Here is a 15,909-nt window from a genome sequence, read left to right on the forward strand (position 1 = left end):
GTTCGGCCAGTTAATGGGCCCAAAATTGATAATCATTGGGACGTTTTTGAGCTGAAAAAAACGAAGGACAAGTTTGGAAATTTTCTGGCGAACGAACTTTAAATTGAAAGGTATATAGTGTTTCCTGTCCGAACTGTCTGCACTAGGTATATGTAAAAAAATAAACAAAAAATGCATTAATTTATGTCCACTGTCAACGATTTATCGGTCATTACATGAGGGCACTATCGTTTGCGCTCACGGCCGAATGTTCGTTTTTCGAAAATGGGTTCAGCCGATTTTTCGTATAGTGTATTGCCAGGATAAGTGTCATTATATAAGATACTAGAATTATTACACACAATTTGGGAGCATATGCTGTAAAACTGAAAAACTAGATTATTGGTAAGAGAAAGCATGGGGAAGGAAGGGAAACAATTTGGACTTTATATGAAGCATGCAGTCTCGGGGACAACCAGCTATTAATGATATCATTGCTTAAATATATACAGTAGGACCATAGTAAGTAAAATAAAAAATGAGTGGTGATGGTCGTAAAACCCTTCAGGATCCCAAATACACCTACGCATTTATAAGGTACATAGTCTCAGGAAAAGCCAGACATCAATAATATAGATATAGAAATTTACTGAAACACAATAGAACCATGATTGATAGTGTAAAAGCAATAATTAATAGCGGTAGTATGACCCACAATTTCATCTATATACACATACATGTTATTGGTCCACATAATAAAACAGTGTTTACAATGGTGGGAATGTCCTCCAGACTAACTAGTCTGCCAAGTGTGTTATCTAGATTATTGGTAAACTTGTACTGCTAGAAAAGGAAACATTATAATAAGGACTCATGCAGAAAGATCGTAATAGGCCCAGCATCAAATTCCATGCCCTGTGGCTCTCTGGGCATGGGAAAACACCCTGAATATGATACTGGCATAGTTTCAGCCTCTCACTATACGTGTTGATGAGGCCTAGTAGTTTTATGTTTGTGTTCTTTGTTTTGAAACCAAAAGAAAATGTTACAAATTTACCATTAATAGTATGCTGTTCATTCCAGGAAATAAAGATGCATATGATAATTCTACTTTTGATGATGTGCGGAAGTGTGTATGCCGAGTTTAATTGTGTGAACAAGGTAAGAACTAACTTTTAAGTCAAAGATATATATTTAACTTGACCAGATAGCATAGACTTAGGATTTATTATGTTCCTCTATGTTCTTTTGGTTTTTATGAACACACTTGTTCTGTTTTATATATTACACTCCTTTTTAATAACCTTGTACGTAAAAAAAAAAAAAAAAAAGTTTAAAGCGGAGCTCCGCTTATCTGCCTCTTCTCCCCCTCTGCTGCCACATTTGCCACCTTTCGGGGGGGGGGGGCAGGGCGAGATCATCCTGGCCCCCCCTCCTCCTTTGTCCGCCGCCAGGCCATTCAGAAAGCACAGCACGCATGCACAGTAGGGAACCAGCTGTGAAGCCACAAGGCTTCAATGCTGGTTTCCCTTACAAGCAATGGTGGTGGCTGCACTCGAAAGCTGATGGAAAAATCGGCTGGGGTGAAAGCACCGTGGGATCCAGGGACAGGTAAGTGTCGTAATAATAAAAGTCAGCAGCTACAGTATTTGTAGCTGCTGACTTTTAATTTTTTCGGAAGGAGCCTGGAGCTCCGCTTTAAAGTTACAATTCTGGCCAATTCACACGGAACAAAAGATAAAGAAACGCAAAACCAGTCACCATCTTGACTGAGAAACAATCAATAGATCCAGAGATATAAACAACTGCAGTTACAGTATAAATTAGAGCTGCGCAATTAATCATTAAATTTGCGATCTCGATTCAACCCCCCTCTCGATCTTAACTGGCATTATCCAATTCTATGTAAACAGTACAGAGCCACAGCTGTCAAAAAAAAAAAAAAAAAAAAAAAAAGCCGGCAAAAGCTTATCAACATTCCTCAGCGCAGAGAGATAGAGAAGAGAAGAGATACAATGTATCTCTCGGTTCTTTTAGAAAGATCAAAAGGGATAAACTTTGGTCTGTAAATAATTATTATCACTATTTTTTTTTAGCAGAGACCCTAGAGAATAAAATGGCGGTCACTGCAATATTTTATGTCACACTGTGTTTGCACAGTGGTCTTTCAAACACATTTTTTGGGGAAAAATTACACTTCAGTGAACTAAAAACATAAATAAATAAAAAAACAGTAAAGTTAGCCCAATTTTTTTGTATAATGTGAAATATGATGTTACGCCGCAAGAATCGTGATCTTTATTCTAAGCACAAAAATCGTGATTCTCATTTTATCCAGAATTGTGCAGCTCTTGTATAAACACATTTCGATTTTTCTGCCAATTTTAAGCTTATCCTCACCCTTTCCTACCTCGCGAGCCTCTATTTTTGCCCTCAAACGTGAGTGTCAGCCTCAGTTACTAAATGGGAAATTTGGAAGGGAAACGGAGATGCAACTAGTTTGTCAGGTCTGCTGCAGATGCAGTTGTACATTACTTCTGTAATTGCCTAAATTGTGATAGTTGTCATTCAGACATAAAGAAATGGAGTTCTAAACTGGACAACAGAAACCAGGCACCCTAAAGAGGAGGACTGGTGGCAAATGAAGTCAGGGTTGAGCTAAAGGTCAGGGCCAGTTCTGCTGATTGAAGTCAGGTGTGCAGCTGCAGCAGGACCACACTGCAGTGTCATTTAAATTGGGAAAAAATAAAAAATAAAATGTACAATTTTTATCTACAGTAACTGTAACAAGAATAATGGGTCTCATCTGAGGGTACCATAGAGGAAAGAGGGACAGATGAACAGATACCCCTGCAGACAGAAGGGGTTATTAGCCACCAGAAGTAACCTCAAGCTAAAACTATTGTCTCCTGCCTGTGTACCTACATTTCTGAAGCCCAAATGGAGCTGAAAAAAATCTCCTAAGATCTGCTTCTAATAGTGGGCACACAGCTCCAAACAGCAGAACATGGTAGGAAATGTGCTAGGACAACTGTCAAAGTCTGGCCATGTGCAGGCAGGGTAATAAAGCTGCATCACAGGAGAAAAAGAACAGAGCCAGTCTAAAGGTCACTTATAGTGGAGTTCCGCCTAATTTTTTTTTTTAAAGTCAACAGCTACAAATACTGCAGCTGCTGTCTTTTAAAATATGGGACACTTACCTGTCCAGGGCGCCCACGATGTCGGCACCCGAAGCCGATCTGTTTGGCGCCGCCATCTTCGGTAAGGGAATCAGGAAGAGAAGCCGCAGCCTGGTTCCCTACTGCGCATGTGTGAGTTGCGCTGCACGATCCCACTGGTCCCTGCTGTCTTCTGGGACCTGTGTGTCTCCTAGAAGACAGCGGGGGGGGGGGGGGTGTCTCTTTATGGTATAGATAGCTGCAGATACTGCGGCTATCTATGTCCGGAAGTGGGAGCAAATACCTGGATTAGACAGGTATCTGCTCCCCCCTCCCCCCTGAAAGGTGCCAAATGTGACACCGGAGGGGGGAGGATTGCGAAAAGCGGAAGTTCCATTTTTGGGTGGAACTCCGCTTTAAAGGGTAGAATAGGGATGGCTAGGAGTTACAAAAAAAGGGGATAGATATAAAGGCCCATTCCTCACCTATCAGTACTACAATGAGACAGCTAAATTTAGGTGGGAAATGCAGCACCCCTGCTTTACTTGCTTTGGAAGAGCATATCCCCGAAGGGGTCTTCAGGAACTAGGTCATACCTTTATGGATTGCTACTGCCCCGGACCTGTACAGCATACTGCTTGCATTGCATATGTGCCAATGAGGTGTGCCTAATGCAAGATTCAGTGTTCAAACTGACTTTACAGGCTGGCCCTGCGTCCATCTCCAAAGTGGGTCCAGGTACGGTCTCAGTAACATACCTGGGGAACCAATCTGGAAGCTACGCAAATAGCCAGGAAAAGGCTGGTGCACAGCCAAGTTGATGCAGGAAGTGAAAAAACAAAACAAAAAAACCAACAACCCATAGCTGCAGCCTTGATCCCGAGCCGTGCTGTCTGCATCTATAGACACAGACCGCAAAACCTGCCCCCGCCCCCCGCTCTATCATAACAGGATTTGATTGACAGCAGTAAAAAACAACCATTCCAAGTGAACAGTTTCTACTTCTAAAGTAAATTAACCCTAAGTTCTATAAACATGTATCTTTGATGTCTATTGGGACAAAAACTCCTTTTAAAAATAAAAAAGCTAATTGATTAGAAGGTATACAGTGTGCAAGCAGCTGAGCGCTGAAATGTGAACAGGCACAGTTACGAACAATGCGATTCTACATGTTGAACAGTCACGTGTAGGGAAACACATTAGAAAATGCTTAGGTGTGAACAGAGGCTCAATGTGGTAGCTGCACTTATTTGTTCAGGCTTTTTTCTTTATTTATATCTGGTAATCCAGTCAGTAACACATTTACTGTCTTAGGGTGGCTCCAGTCTATGAAAGAGCAACAGAGCCACCCTTGGACAGCAGCACTTTCAACATGTGGTGTGGGTAGTGTTAGATGTACTAGCAGATTGGCCATTGCAAGCACCCTTGTCAGTGTTAAATGGTTTGTCTCAACCCTCTAACTGTCACTTTTGCTGGACAGCCTGGTCTGCTAAAGGAAGTTGCAAAATAACAGACTTACTGGCTGGATCACCATGTAACATACATAGTAACATAGTAGGTGAGGTTGAAAAAAGACACAAGTCCATCAAGTCCAACCTATGTGTGTGATAATGTGTCAGTATTACATTGTATATCCCTGTATGTTGCGGTCGTTCAGGTGCTTATCTAATAGTTTCTTGAAGCTATCGATGCTCCCCGCTGAGACCACCGCCTGTGGAAGGGAATTCCACATCCTTGCCGCTCTTACAGTAAAGAACCCTCTACGTAGTTTAAGGTTGAACCTCTTTTCTTCTAATTTTAATGAGTTGCCAGTTGAATGTGAAGTTGAAACAGCTGGCTATGTCAGAAGGAGACTACGGAGCTGATTTACTAAGGGCAAATAAGTGAATTCCCTTGCAAAGTGAACAACCTAGCAAGGAATACCTGATCACAAGCAAGAAAAAAAAAAAGTATTTTTGCTTGATGATGGAAGCCACCAGAGCTCACCCTCGTTTAATAAGCTAAAGGAAAATTGCCTTGCAAAGTGAACAATCTATTTGCTTTTAGTAAATAAACCCTTATATCTCTACTTGCAAAAGAAAAATCACAAGATGAACCAACAATAAATAAAATAAAAACCTGTAAAAAAAAAAATACTAAACGTTCCTTATATATAAAAGAACTTTAACCACTTAAGGATCGAGCCTCTTTTTTAGATGTGTTTACAAGTTAAAAACAGTTTTTTTGCTAGAAAATTACTAAGAACCCCAAACATTATACATTTTTTTTCTAACACCCTAGAGAATAAAATGGCGGTTGTTGCAATACTTTCTGTCACACCGTATTTTCTGTCAAAAAAATACACTTTTTTGAATTAAAAAAAAAGACAAAAGTAAAGTTAGCACAATTTTTTTTAATATTGTGAAAGATAATGTTACGCCGAGAACATTGATACCAAACATGTCATGCTTCAAAATTGCGCCGGCTCATTGAATGGCGACAAACTTTTACCCTTAAAAATCTCCATAGGCGACGTTTAAAAAATTCTACAGGTTGCATGTTTTGAGTTACAGAGGAGGTCTAGGGCTAGAATTACTGCTCTTGCTCTACCAATCGCGGCGATACCTCACATGTGTGGTTTGAACACCGTTTTCATATGCAGGCGCTACTCACGTATGCGTTCGCTTCAGCATGCAAGCCCAGCGGGACAAGGCGCGTTTACATTTTTTTTTCTTTTTCCTTATTTATTTTACCTTTTTATTTTTTATTCCTACACTGTTTTTTGAAAAAAAAAAAAAATTGTGTCACTTTTATTCCTATTACAAGGAATGTAAACATTTTAACAACATGTAAAAAAAGCATGACAGGACCTCTTAAATAAGAGATCTGGGTTCAAAAAGACCTCAGATCTCATATTTACACAAAAATGCAATAAAAAAAATTAAAATAAAAGATTTGTCATTTAAAAAAAGAATTAAAAAAAATGGCCCTTTAAGAGCTATGGGTGGAAGTGACGTCGTTTTCGCCCCGCAATGTCATGGAGACGGGTGGGGGCCATCTTCCAATCACTCGTCTCCATGCCAAGGAAGGCACAGCATCCGATCGCCTCTGCCACAGCCAACGGCTCCGGAGCTTGGCAGGAGGGGGGTGGCCCCTCTGCTGCCACCGATAAAAGTGATCTTGCGGCGAATCCGCCAGAGAGACCACTTTTATTTTGAAGCGGAACGCCGGCCGAACAAGAGGATACCGGGGTTATGGCGGCTAGCTGCTGACATAACAGCGATATCCTCCTTCAAAATAAGGACGTATACCGGTGTGCGGCGGTCCGGAAGTGGTTAAGAACCAAGTGGATCATGGGAGGCTTGTTTCTGCTCAAAGTGATAATATAGATCTTCACAATGTAATTATTGTCTGTTTACTTTCACCTACAGGAATGTTCGTTGGTTAAACTTAACCTCACAGAAATCCCTCAAAACATATCAGTAGATATTATAAAACTCAACTTGGCTGAAAACACGATTAATTTAGACGGATTAAGTAAAGATCTACAACATTACCCTAATCTTACAGAACTGAATCTGAGTAACAACACCATTAAAAGCCTCCCAAATGGCACGTTTTCTGGACTTACCAAACTTGAAGTTTTAATCCTCAAAGATAATTTTATTACAGCCGTTGATGAATTTTCCTTTAAAGGACTAGACAACTTGAAGATTTTGGATCTCAGCAACAATCAAATTCTAGAACTACCTACAAATATTCTGTTATTACTTAAGCAGCTAGAAAAATTAAACCTCGAAAACAACAATATGACAAACGTGGATATTAAAGATGCACTAAAGGACTGGAAAACACCTCTAAATATAACACTGCATGGAAACCCATGGAACTGTAGCTGTTCTCTTATAAATCTGTCAGAGTGGTTAAATAACAGCACAGTAATTCTAGGTAAGTTTTTTTTTTTTTTTTTTTTTTTTTTAAAGGAAAAGAAGCTTCCTTTGGCAAATGGTTAATGTATGATAGTGTTCCTTCTATGGTAAGGAAAACTGTTGTTTAAATATTTTACAAGAAAAAAAAAAAAAATGAGGCTTCCTCTGTTAAAGGCTGTTTAAAAAACGATGTAGCATTTATCATTTTAAAGCCTTTTTACCATGTGAGAGGGAGGTTATAAAGCTGCGGTTATTGAACTCCTGTACAATGCTAAGAAAAATAAGAAAATAAGGGAGTTTGAACCAGTCTTCTACAGCATATTTATCATAAGTGATTTGCAGTCTGTGGCCGTTTTATTAGGTAAATCTGCTGACTGATACAAATAGCCAAACTACCCATCATTAGGCTACAACTACAATACAGGCTCTCCTCACTTAACAACCAGGTTGCGTTCCAACGACCAGGTCGTTAAACGAATTGGTCATTAACCGCTTGCCGACCAGCGCACCCCGATTTACGTCGGCAGAATGGCACTGGTGGGCAAAAGGGCATACAGCAGGGGTGCCCAACCTTTTGAGGCGCGAGGGCCACTTTAGCGACATGGTAACAGGTCGCGGGCCACAATGAGCGTAGCAGGCAGATGGCAGGTCTGTGTCCACTCTGCATATGTAGAGCAGACACAGATGCAGCCCGCTCTACACGAAGGGCCCTCTGATCTGCCCAGACAGAAGATCCCCTTGTTTTTTTTTAAACAGATCGGATTGCAGATAGGCAGGTGTAAGCAGACACGAGTCTCTTTACATCTGCAGCTCTATAGAGGTGAATGGAGGGTCTGATTGGGTCCACCTGAAAAACAGACAGGCAGACCCGATCGGACCGATTGTGTGAAAGGGGCCTAAGGCTGCTTTCACACTGATGCACAGTGGTTTACCTGCATCTCAACTGACCTTGATCTTCACTTCTTCCTCAAGATTCCTGCAGCTGGTTGCTGCTGTCCCCCAGGTAGTTATAAACTGGTGGCTGCTTCTGGCTGTCCTGCAGGGCTGGTACTGCTGTTGGGTACTGCGGACAGGTGCTGGTACTGCTGGCTGGTACTGCTGGCAGGTACAGGAACTGCTGGCGGCTACTGGTACTGCTGGCGGGTACTGATACTGTTGACGGGTACTAGTACTGCTGGCTGGTACTGCTGGTGGGTACTGATACTGCTGGCGGGTACTGCTGGCTGGTACTGGTGGCTGGTACTGGTGTGCTGGTACTGGCAACTGGTACTGCTGGCTCTGGAGGGGGCCGCGGGCCAGCAGTTGGGCACCCCTGGCGTACAGGTACGTCCCCTTTAAGAAGTGGTGCTCGATGTCGGTTGCCCGCGATCGTGTCACGGAGAGGTAGAACGGGGAGATGCTTTTGTAAACAAAGCATTTCCCTGTTCTGCCTAGTGACAGGACAGAGATCACTGCTCCCTGTCATCGGGAGCAGTGATCGCTGTCATGTGAGGTGTAGCCCCTCCCCCCCAGTTAGAATCACTCCCTAGGACACAATTAACCCCTTCACCACCCCCTAGTGGTTAATCCCTTCACTGCCATTGTCATTTACACAGTAATCAATGCATTTTTATAGCACGGATTGCTATATAAATGACAATGGTCCCAAAATAGTGTCAAAAGTGTCAAATCTGTCTGCCATAATGTAGCAGTCCCGATAAAAATCGCAGATCGCCGTCAATACTAATAAAAAAATATAAAAATAAAAATGCCATAAAACTATCCCCTATTTTGCAGATGCTATAAATTTTGTATCAAAAACATGCACAAAATATAAAAAAAAGAGAGAGTGCCCTTTCGTGTCCATTTCTATAAATTTTGTGCAAACCAATCAATATAGGCTTATTGCGATTTTTTTTTTTTTTTTTTTAACCAAAAATATGTAGAAGAATACATATCGACCTAAACGGAGGAAAAAAAGTTTTTTTTTATATATTTTGCGGGATATTTATTATAGCAAAAAATAATGCGTTTTTTTTCAAAATCGTTGCTCTTTTTTTGTTTATAGCACAAAAAATAAACACTGCAGAGGCGATCAAATACCACCAAAAGAAAGCTCTATTTGTGGGAAAAAAAAGGACGTCAATTTTGTTTGGGTACAACGTTCCACGACCGAGCAATTGTCAGTTAAAGCGACGCAGTGCCGTATAGCGCGGGGGGGGGGGTAAATCCTTCCGGGGCTGAAGTGGTTAAACGAGGAGCCACAAGTAATCAATATTTTAAGCATTCTTATTTACTGCACTGTATTGTGAACAAAAAGGTCTAAACAGAAAAAAACTCTAGCTCAATAACGTTGTTTTACTTTGCATAAGTACAGAACACAAATGAAAATTCTATACTGTACAATACAATGATGTAGAGCGCATCGTTCGGGTGGGGAGAGCTGGTTTTAAGTCTGAGTGGTCAGTCGTTAAACGAGGAGTATCTATACACGAAGCATGATGAGATTCAGTTGTTCAGCTAAACATTAGATTGTCAATGTGTGATCTAAGCAACACTGAACTATAGAAGGATGGCGAGAACCAAATGTGGATGTAGTATCCTATAAACTAAAAACATCCTGGTATATTAGTATGCTACAGTAAAAAAATTGGAAAGGAAAGACATCCAGTAAGTATCCGTTTTATTGCCATAAACACCTTGTTATTGAGAAAGTTCAGAGGAGAGTGTCCAAACTTGTTGAACCTTACAGGAAGTAGACAACTACCCAAATAATATTTTTTTTTTTTTACAAAATGGGTGTTCAGAAGAGCATATCTGAAAGCATTTATTGGGCTCCATTCACAAAGCTTTAACACAAGGTAAACTATCTTTATTTTAGCCATGTGACTAATTTTCAAATCTCATTGGCCCAATTCAAAAATAACCAGGAATTTGAGAAGAAAAAAAAAAAAAACATACCTATCGTTCTGTGTTATATTTGTGAATTGAGCCTACTGACCCTTGAAAATGAAGACTTATAGCAGCAGAACACAAAAGGGCCCACTATTATCAACTGAGAATGGGAAAAATGAAGCTTCAGTGGACACAAGACCACCAAAACTGTTATGCCCCATGCACACGGTCGGACATTGATCGGACATTCCGACAACAAAATCCTAGGAATTTTTTCCGACGTATGTTGGCTCAAACTTGTCTTGCATACACACGGTCACACAAAGTTGTCGGAAAATCCGATCATTCTGAACGCGGTGACGTAAAACACGTACGTCAGGACTATAAACGGGGCAGTAGCCAATAGCTTTCATCTCTTTATTTATTCTGAGCATGCGTGGCACTTTGTGCGTCGGATTTGTGTACACACGATCGGAAATTCCGACAACGGATTTTGTTGTCGGAAAATTTTATAGCCTGCTCTCAAACTTTGTGTGTCGGAAAATCCGATGGAAAATGTGTGATGGAGCCTAAACACGGTCGGAATTTCAGACAACAAGGTCCTATTACACATTTTCCGTCGGAAAATCCGACTGTGTGTACAGGGCATAAGACTTAAAGATGAACTCTGGGCACAAAAAAATAATTTAAAAGAGAAGTTCTGCATTTCTTTTTTTTCTTAAAGAATCATACTTACCTAGGTGGATGCAGCATGGATTTGATGCTGCATTCAACGCTGGCTCTAAGACTGAGAACCGAGCAATCAAACAACGCTGATTGCTTGGTTCTCAGAGCAATGTGAACTGAAGTGCTGGATTGTGGAGGGTGCGGGAGCAGCTGGCTCAGGCTCTCACATGCTCACTGAGAGACTGAGCAAGTTTCCGATCCAGTTGTGTTGGCAGATCCCGACCATGTTGTTGCAATCTTGCCCCAGCCTAGACTGGCTCTGTGAAGTCAGCCGACAGCGGGCTTTAGCCCACTGCTTGCTGAAAACGGGTCACAGGAGAGCAGAACGATCTGCACTCCTGTGATCCACAGGAGAAGTGCATCCAAATGAGCTTTGGCTGTACTTCTCCTTTAAATATATTCTTTTATAGCCAGAATGGATATAAATCCACTTTGTGTGCACCAATTGCCTTTACAAACCCAGATATTGCCTTATAAAAGCAGTAGTGACATCAGCAGTGTGCTGTACATATCCTGTGCAGACAGCAGAGCTACAGGAGGGGCCTAGCAGGGCTACCTATTACAGAAAACTACAGGAGATGGAGGAGACAAGACCAGTCACCCTACAAAATGAGAAAGGGCAGCAGTGACCGGTCTTTTTTACAGAAAATTCTACACTGGATTACTGCACAGATCTGGAAGAAATACACAAATCATACCAAGGTTCAAGTAATAATGCACATGCTTCTTGCATTAAGAAATCTTCCAATGGGGACACTAGTTCTGGTGACCTGGGGGTCCCCAAGAAATTCACTTAATTTGCAGGGATTTAATGTCACTTCCTGTTTGGCTATGGGACAGGAAGTGAAAGGAAATCTCTGCAATGGGACACAGATGGCAAAAAAAAAAAAAAAAACCTGACAGAGGTTTATAAGCCTCCCTTGCTCTATCCAAAATGAAAAAAAAAAAAGTTTTGCCTATAGTTCTTTAGGGTTAAACTGCCCCTCCATCTGACAAATCTAGATTTATGCTGCCAGATGCAAATATTAGGCTTCAGATTTGATACATATTTAAATGATTTATGGATCCATCCTGTCTTGTATCTACCGTTCACCCTGCTGATGGTATAATGGTATGGGTAATGTATACATTTTACCTAGTGATGGTATAATGGTATGGGAAATGTATACAATTTACCTAGTAATGGTATAATGCTATGGGGAATGTATCCATTTCACCCTACTGATGGTATTGGTATGGGTAATGTATACATTTCACCTAATGATGGTATAATGGTATGGAGAATGTATACATTTCACACTAGCAATGGTATAATGGTATGGGGAATGTATCCATTTTACCCTTGTGATGGTATAATGGCATGGGGAATGTATACATTTCACCCTTGTGATGGTATAATGGTATGGGGAATGTATACATTTCACCCTAGCGATGGTATAATGGTATGGCAAATGTATCCATTTCACCCTACTGATGGTATAATGGTATGGGGAATGTACACATTCACCCTTGTGATGGTATAATGGTATGGGGAATGTATACATTTCACACTAGTGATGATATAATGGTATGGGGGAATGTATACATTTCACCCTACTGATGGTGTAAATAGGATGGGGAATGTATCCATTTCACCCTACTGATGGTATAATGGGATGGGGAATGTACACATTTCACCCTAGTGATGATATAATGGTATGGGGGAATGTATACATTTCACCCTACTGATGGTATAAATGGGATGGGGAATGTATACATTTCACCCTACTGATGGTATAAATGGGATGGGGAATGTATCCATTTCACCCTACTGATGGTATAATGGGATGGGGAATGTACACATTTCACCCTAGTGATGATATAATGGTATGGGGGAATGTATACATTTCACCCTACTGATGGTATAAATGGGATGGGGAATGTATACATTTCACCCTACTGATGGTATAAATGGGATGGGGAATGTATACATTTCACCATTGTGATGGTATAATGGTATGGGGAATGTACACATTTCACCCTAGTGATGATATAATGGTATGGGGGAATGTATACATTTCACCCTACTGATGGTATAAATGGGATGGGGAATGTATACATTTCACCCTACTGATGGTATAAATGGGATGGGGAATGTATACATTTTACCCTACTGATGGTATAAATGGGATGGGGAATGTATACATTTCACCCTACTGATGGTATAATGGTATGGGGAATGTACACATTTCACCCTTGTGATGGTATAATGGTATGGGGAATGTATACATTTCACACTAGTGATGATATAATGGTATGGGGAATGTACACATTTCACCCTTGTGATGATATAATGGTATGGGGAATGTATACATTTCACACGAGTGATGATATAATAGTATGGGGAATGTATACATTTCACACTAGTGATGATATAATGGGATGGGGAATGTACACATTTCACCCTCGTGATGATATAATGGTATGGGGAATGTATACATTTTACCCTACTGATGGTATAAATGGGATGGGGAATGTACACATTTCACCATTGTGATGGTATAATGGTATGGGGAATGTACACATTTCACCATTGTGATGGTATAATGGTATGGGGAATGTATACATTTCACCCTTGTGATGGTATAATGGTATGGGGAATGTACACATTTCACCATTGTGATGGTATAATGGTATGGGGAATGTATACATTTCACCCTTGTGATGGTATAATGGTATGGGAAATAGCATATTCATTAGAGTTAGCATTAATTTATGCCTGCATACATATAATTTTATATTGATGTAGTATAATAAGTAATCAGTGAAGAGAAGCAGTGTTGCTATTGGAGGGGAGAGATAACAACACAGTTTAAAAACATACTGTATTTGGTTTTATTAGTCTGGGCTGGAAATGTAGATGTCAGTGGACTCCCCAGGCACTGCAGACCCCCCCTTTAAAACCCTCTTTACACATCTAATTGAATATATGTCAGCTTGCTCAAGTTAAGGGGCAGGCGACATAGGCAGAAGCAAAATAAACTCCCACTTATTATTTGCAGAGCTTTAAAATCTGGGACTTTGAAATGTTGCGGTTACACATCTGGTGAAATCATCCATTTCACTGGACCATGGAAAAGCTCTATTAAATTAAATGATCTGTATACAAATTGTTTATAAATAATCACACAGCAGCTAATTAAACTATTATGCCGTGTACACACGAACGGACTTTCCGGCAGAAAAGGTCTGACGGAATGATTCAGATCGTGTGTGGGCTTCATCTGACTTTTTCTTTCTAAAATTCTGACGGACCTAGTAATAGAACATGTTTCAAATCTTTCCGAAGGACTCAATTCCTATCGGGAAAACCGTTCATCTGTATGCTAGTCCGACGGACCAAAAACGACGCAAGGGCAGCTTTTGTCTATTGAACTTCCTTTTTCTAGTCCCATCGTACATCATCACGTTCTAAACGACTTTGGTGTGATCGTGTGTAGGCAAGTCCATTGCAGCGGAACTCCGTCAGAAAGACCGCCAGAATCTACTCGTGTGTACGCAGCATTAGAAAATAGTGGAAATCACCTATTCGCAAATTTTTTAGAAGTTATAAAGAGTTCGAAAAATTGACAACCCTTTTGAAAGATAAGTGGAAAGCTGTTCGAATCCTTGGTTACAATATCCCCATCCTAAGGGAATTCACTGGTTCCTGCACTACTTATACAGTTCCTTGATTTTTCTTTTCCACATTTCAAAGATCCCACAAGCAATTTTAATTATTTTTCTCTTTTCACGCCTCCTTATTTACAAAGGCTTGTACATTGTTGGTTCTCTTTTCTTGCTTTTATGGATTCCACTAGTTTTACTGATAGGTCTACATATAACCCTCATTCTTTTTGAAGCATGCTATTCCTTGCTCGATATGTAATTAGCAAAACTTTTGTACGAAAAATAATTTTCCCCATGAGACACAAACCCTAATGTCAGTGATTGGTCTACAGCAGTTACAATCTTAGCACCTAGCATTGTACTAACTATTCATTTACACAGAAACATTACATTTGTGCATACTGCTCTGTCATTCTTTTTCAGGTCGTATAAATTTATTTCCTTACAGGTGCAGTTAATGTCCTATTATAACTTAATATGCGCTATCTCTGTACGATGTATTTGTAGCTTTTTGTTTTGTCCAAAATTTCCTTCATCCAATCATATTTTTAAGGCCCTGTTCACACCAGGGTGTAGCAGAAATGCAGGCAGAAACCAGTGTTCCTGCCTACATTTCTGCAAACGTGCCAAAATACAAGATGCACTTGTGGTACCATTATTTCTTAAAGGCACCCCAAACGTGGGTAGCAGTCGCACGTTTTCCATGCGAAAAACACGCAACGCAAAACAGGCTTGGCTCACGTCCAAAATTTGGTGCATGAGCTTCTTTAGCATGAGAGGCCCATTCAAATGTATGGTACCACTCCAAAAACACGCTAAAAAAAACGCAAGAAAATACTCAATAAACGCAACACGCTAGCATCACTCAACCGTGAACGAGACTTAAATGTTCAACTTGTACAGCGACATAGGTGGACCAATGGCAACAGTAACAATCCGCTTTTCTACACTGTTATGCCGCGTACACACGGTCGGAATTTCTGACAACAAATGTTCCATGGAAGCTTGTTGTCAGAAATTCCGACCGTGTGTAGGCTCCATTGGACATTTTCCGTCGGAATTTCAACAAACAAAATTTGAGCTCTGGATCTCAAATTTTCCGGACAACAAAATCCGTTGTCGTAAATTACGATTGTGTGTACACAATTCCGACGCACAAAATTCCATGCATGCTCAGAATCAAGCAGAAGAGCCGCACTGGCTATTGAACTTCATTTTTCTCGGCTCATTGTATGTGTTGTACATCACCGCGTTCTTGATGATCGGAATTTCCGACATTTGTGTGACCGTGTGTATGCAAGACAAGTTTGAGCCAACATCTGTCGGGGAAAAAAAAAAAAGATGGATTTTGTTGTCGGAATGTGCTATCGTGTGTACGCGGCATTACTGTGATTTTGTCTTCCAAGCATGTAGTACATATGTCTTTAGAAACATTACAATAAAATAAATAGAGGATTAAAACGCCTGTCAATTTTTATTGCTTTCTGTGCCCCCATTAAGGAGATTCTCCCTCTCCCCTTGTCCTGTTTACCATTATCACTGAAAGTGAAAAAAAGTTTTGGGTTGTCCCAGAACAGCAAGGTGGGGAAATCTTCCAATGGAAACACTACTTCAGG

The 15,909-nt window shown here is 40.5% G+C and overlaps 2 protein-coding genes across 2 annotated transcripts in view; one reads left to right on the top strand and one right to left on the bottom strand.

Moving 5' to 3' along the window:
• The window catches only part of IFT74 (intraflagellar transport 74), a 188,517-nt gene that overhangs the window by 106,312 nt on the left and 66,296 nt on the right, over positions 1–15,909 (bottom strand). The gene's annotated exons all lie outside the window — the stretch shown is intronic.
• LRRC19 (leucine rich repeat containing 19) overlaps positions 1–15,909 on the top strand; it is a 32,952-nt gene that overhangs the window by 4,394 nt on the left and 12,649 nt on the right. The window contains exons 2-3 of the mRNA XM_073635930.1: positions 1,063–1,140; positions 6,548–7,064. Coding sequence (XP_073492031.1) covers positions 1,072–1,140; positions 6,548–7,064 — 586 coding nt within the window. The 5' untranslated portion in view covers positions 1,063–1,071. The remainder of the gene's footprint in view (positions 1–1,062; positions 1,141–6,547; positions 7,065–15,909) is intronic.

The sequence above is a fragment of the Aquarana catesbeiana genome, linkage group LG01, assembly GCF_042186555.1.
Source record: "Aquarana catesbeiana isolate 2022-GZ linkage group LG01, ASM4218655v1, whole genome shotgun sequence".
In the NCBI taxonomy this organism is placed as follows: domain Eukaryota; kingdom Metazoa; phylum Chordata; class Amphibia; order Anura; family Ranidae; genus Aquarana; species Aquarana catesbeiana.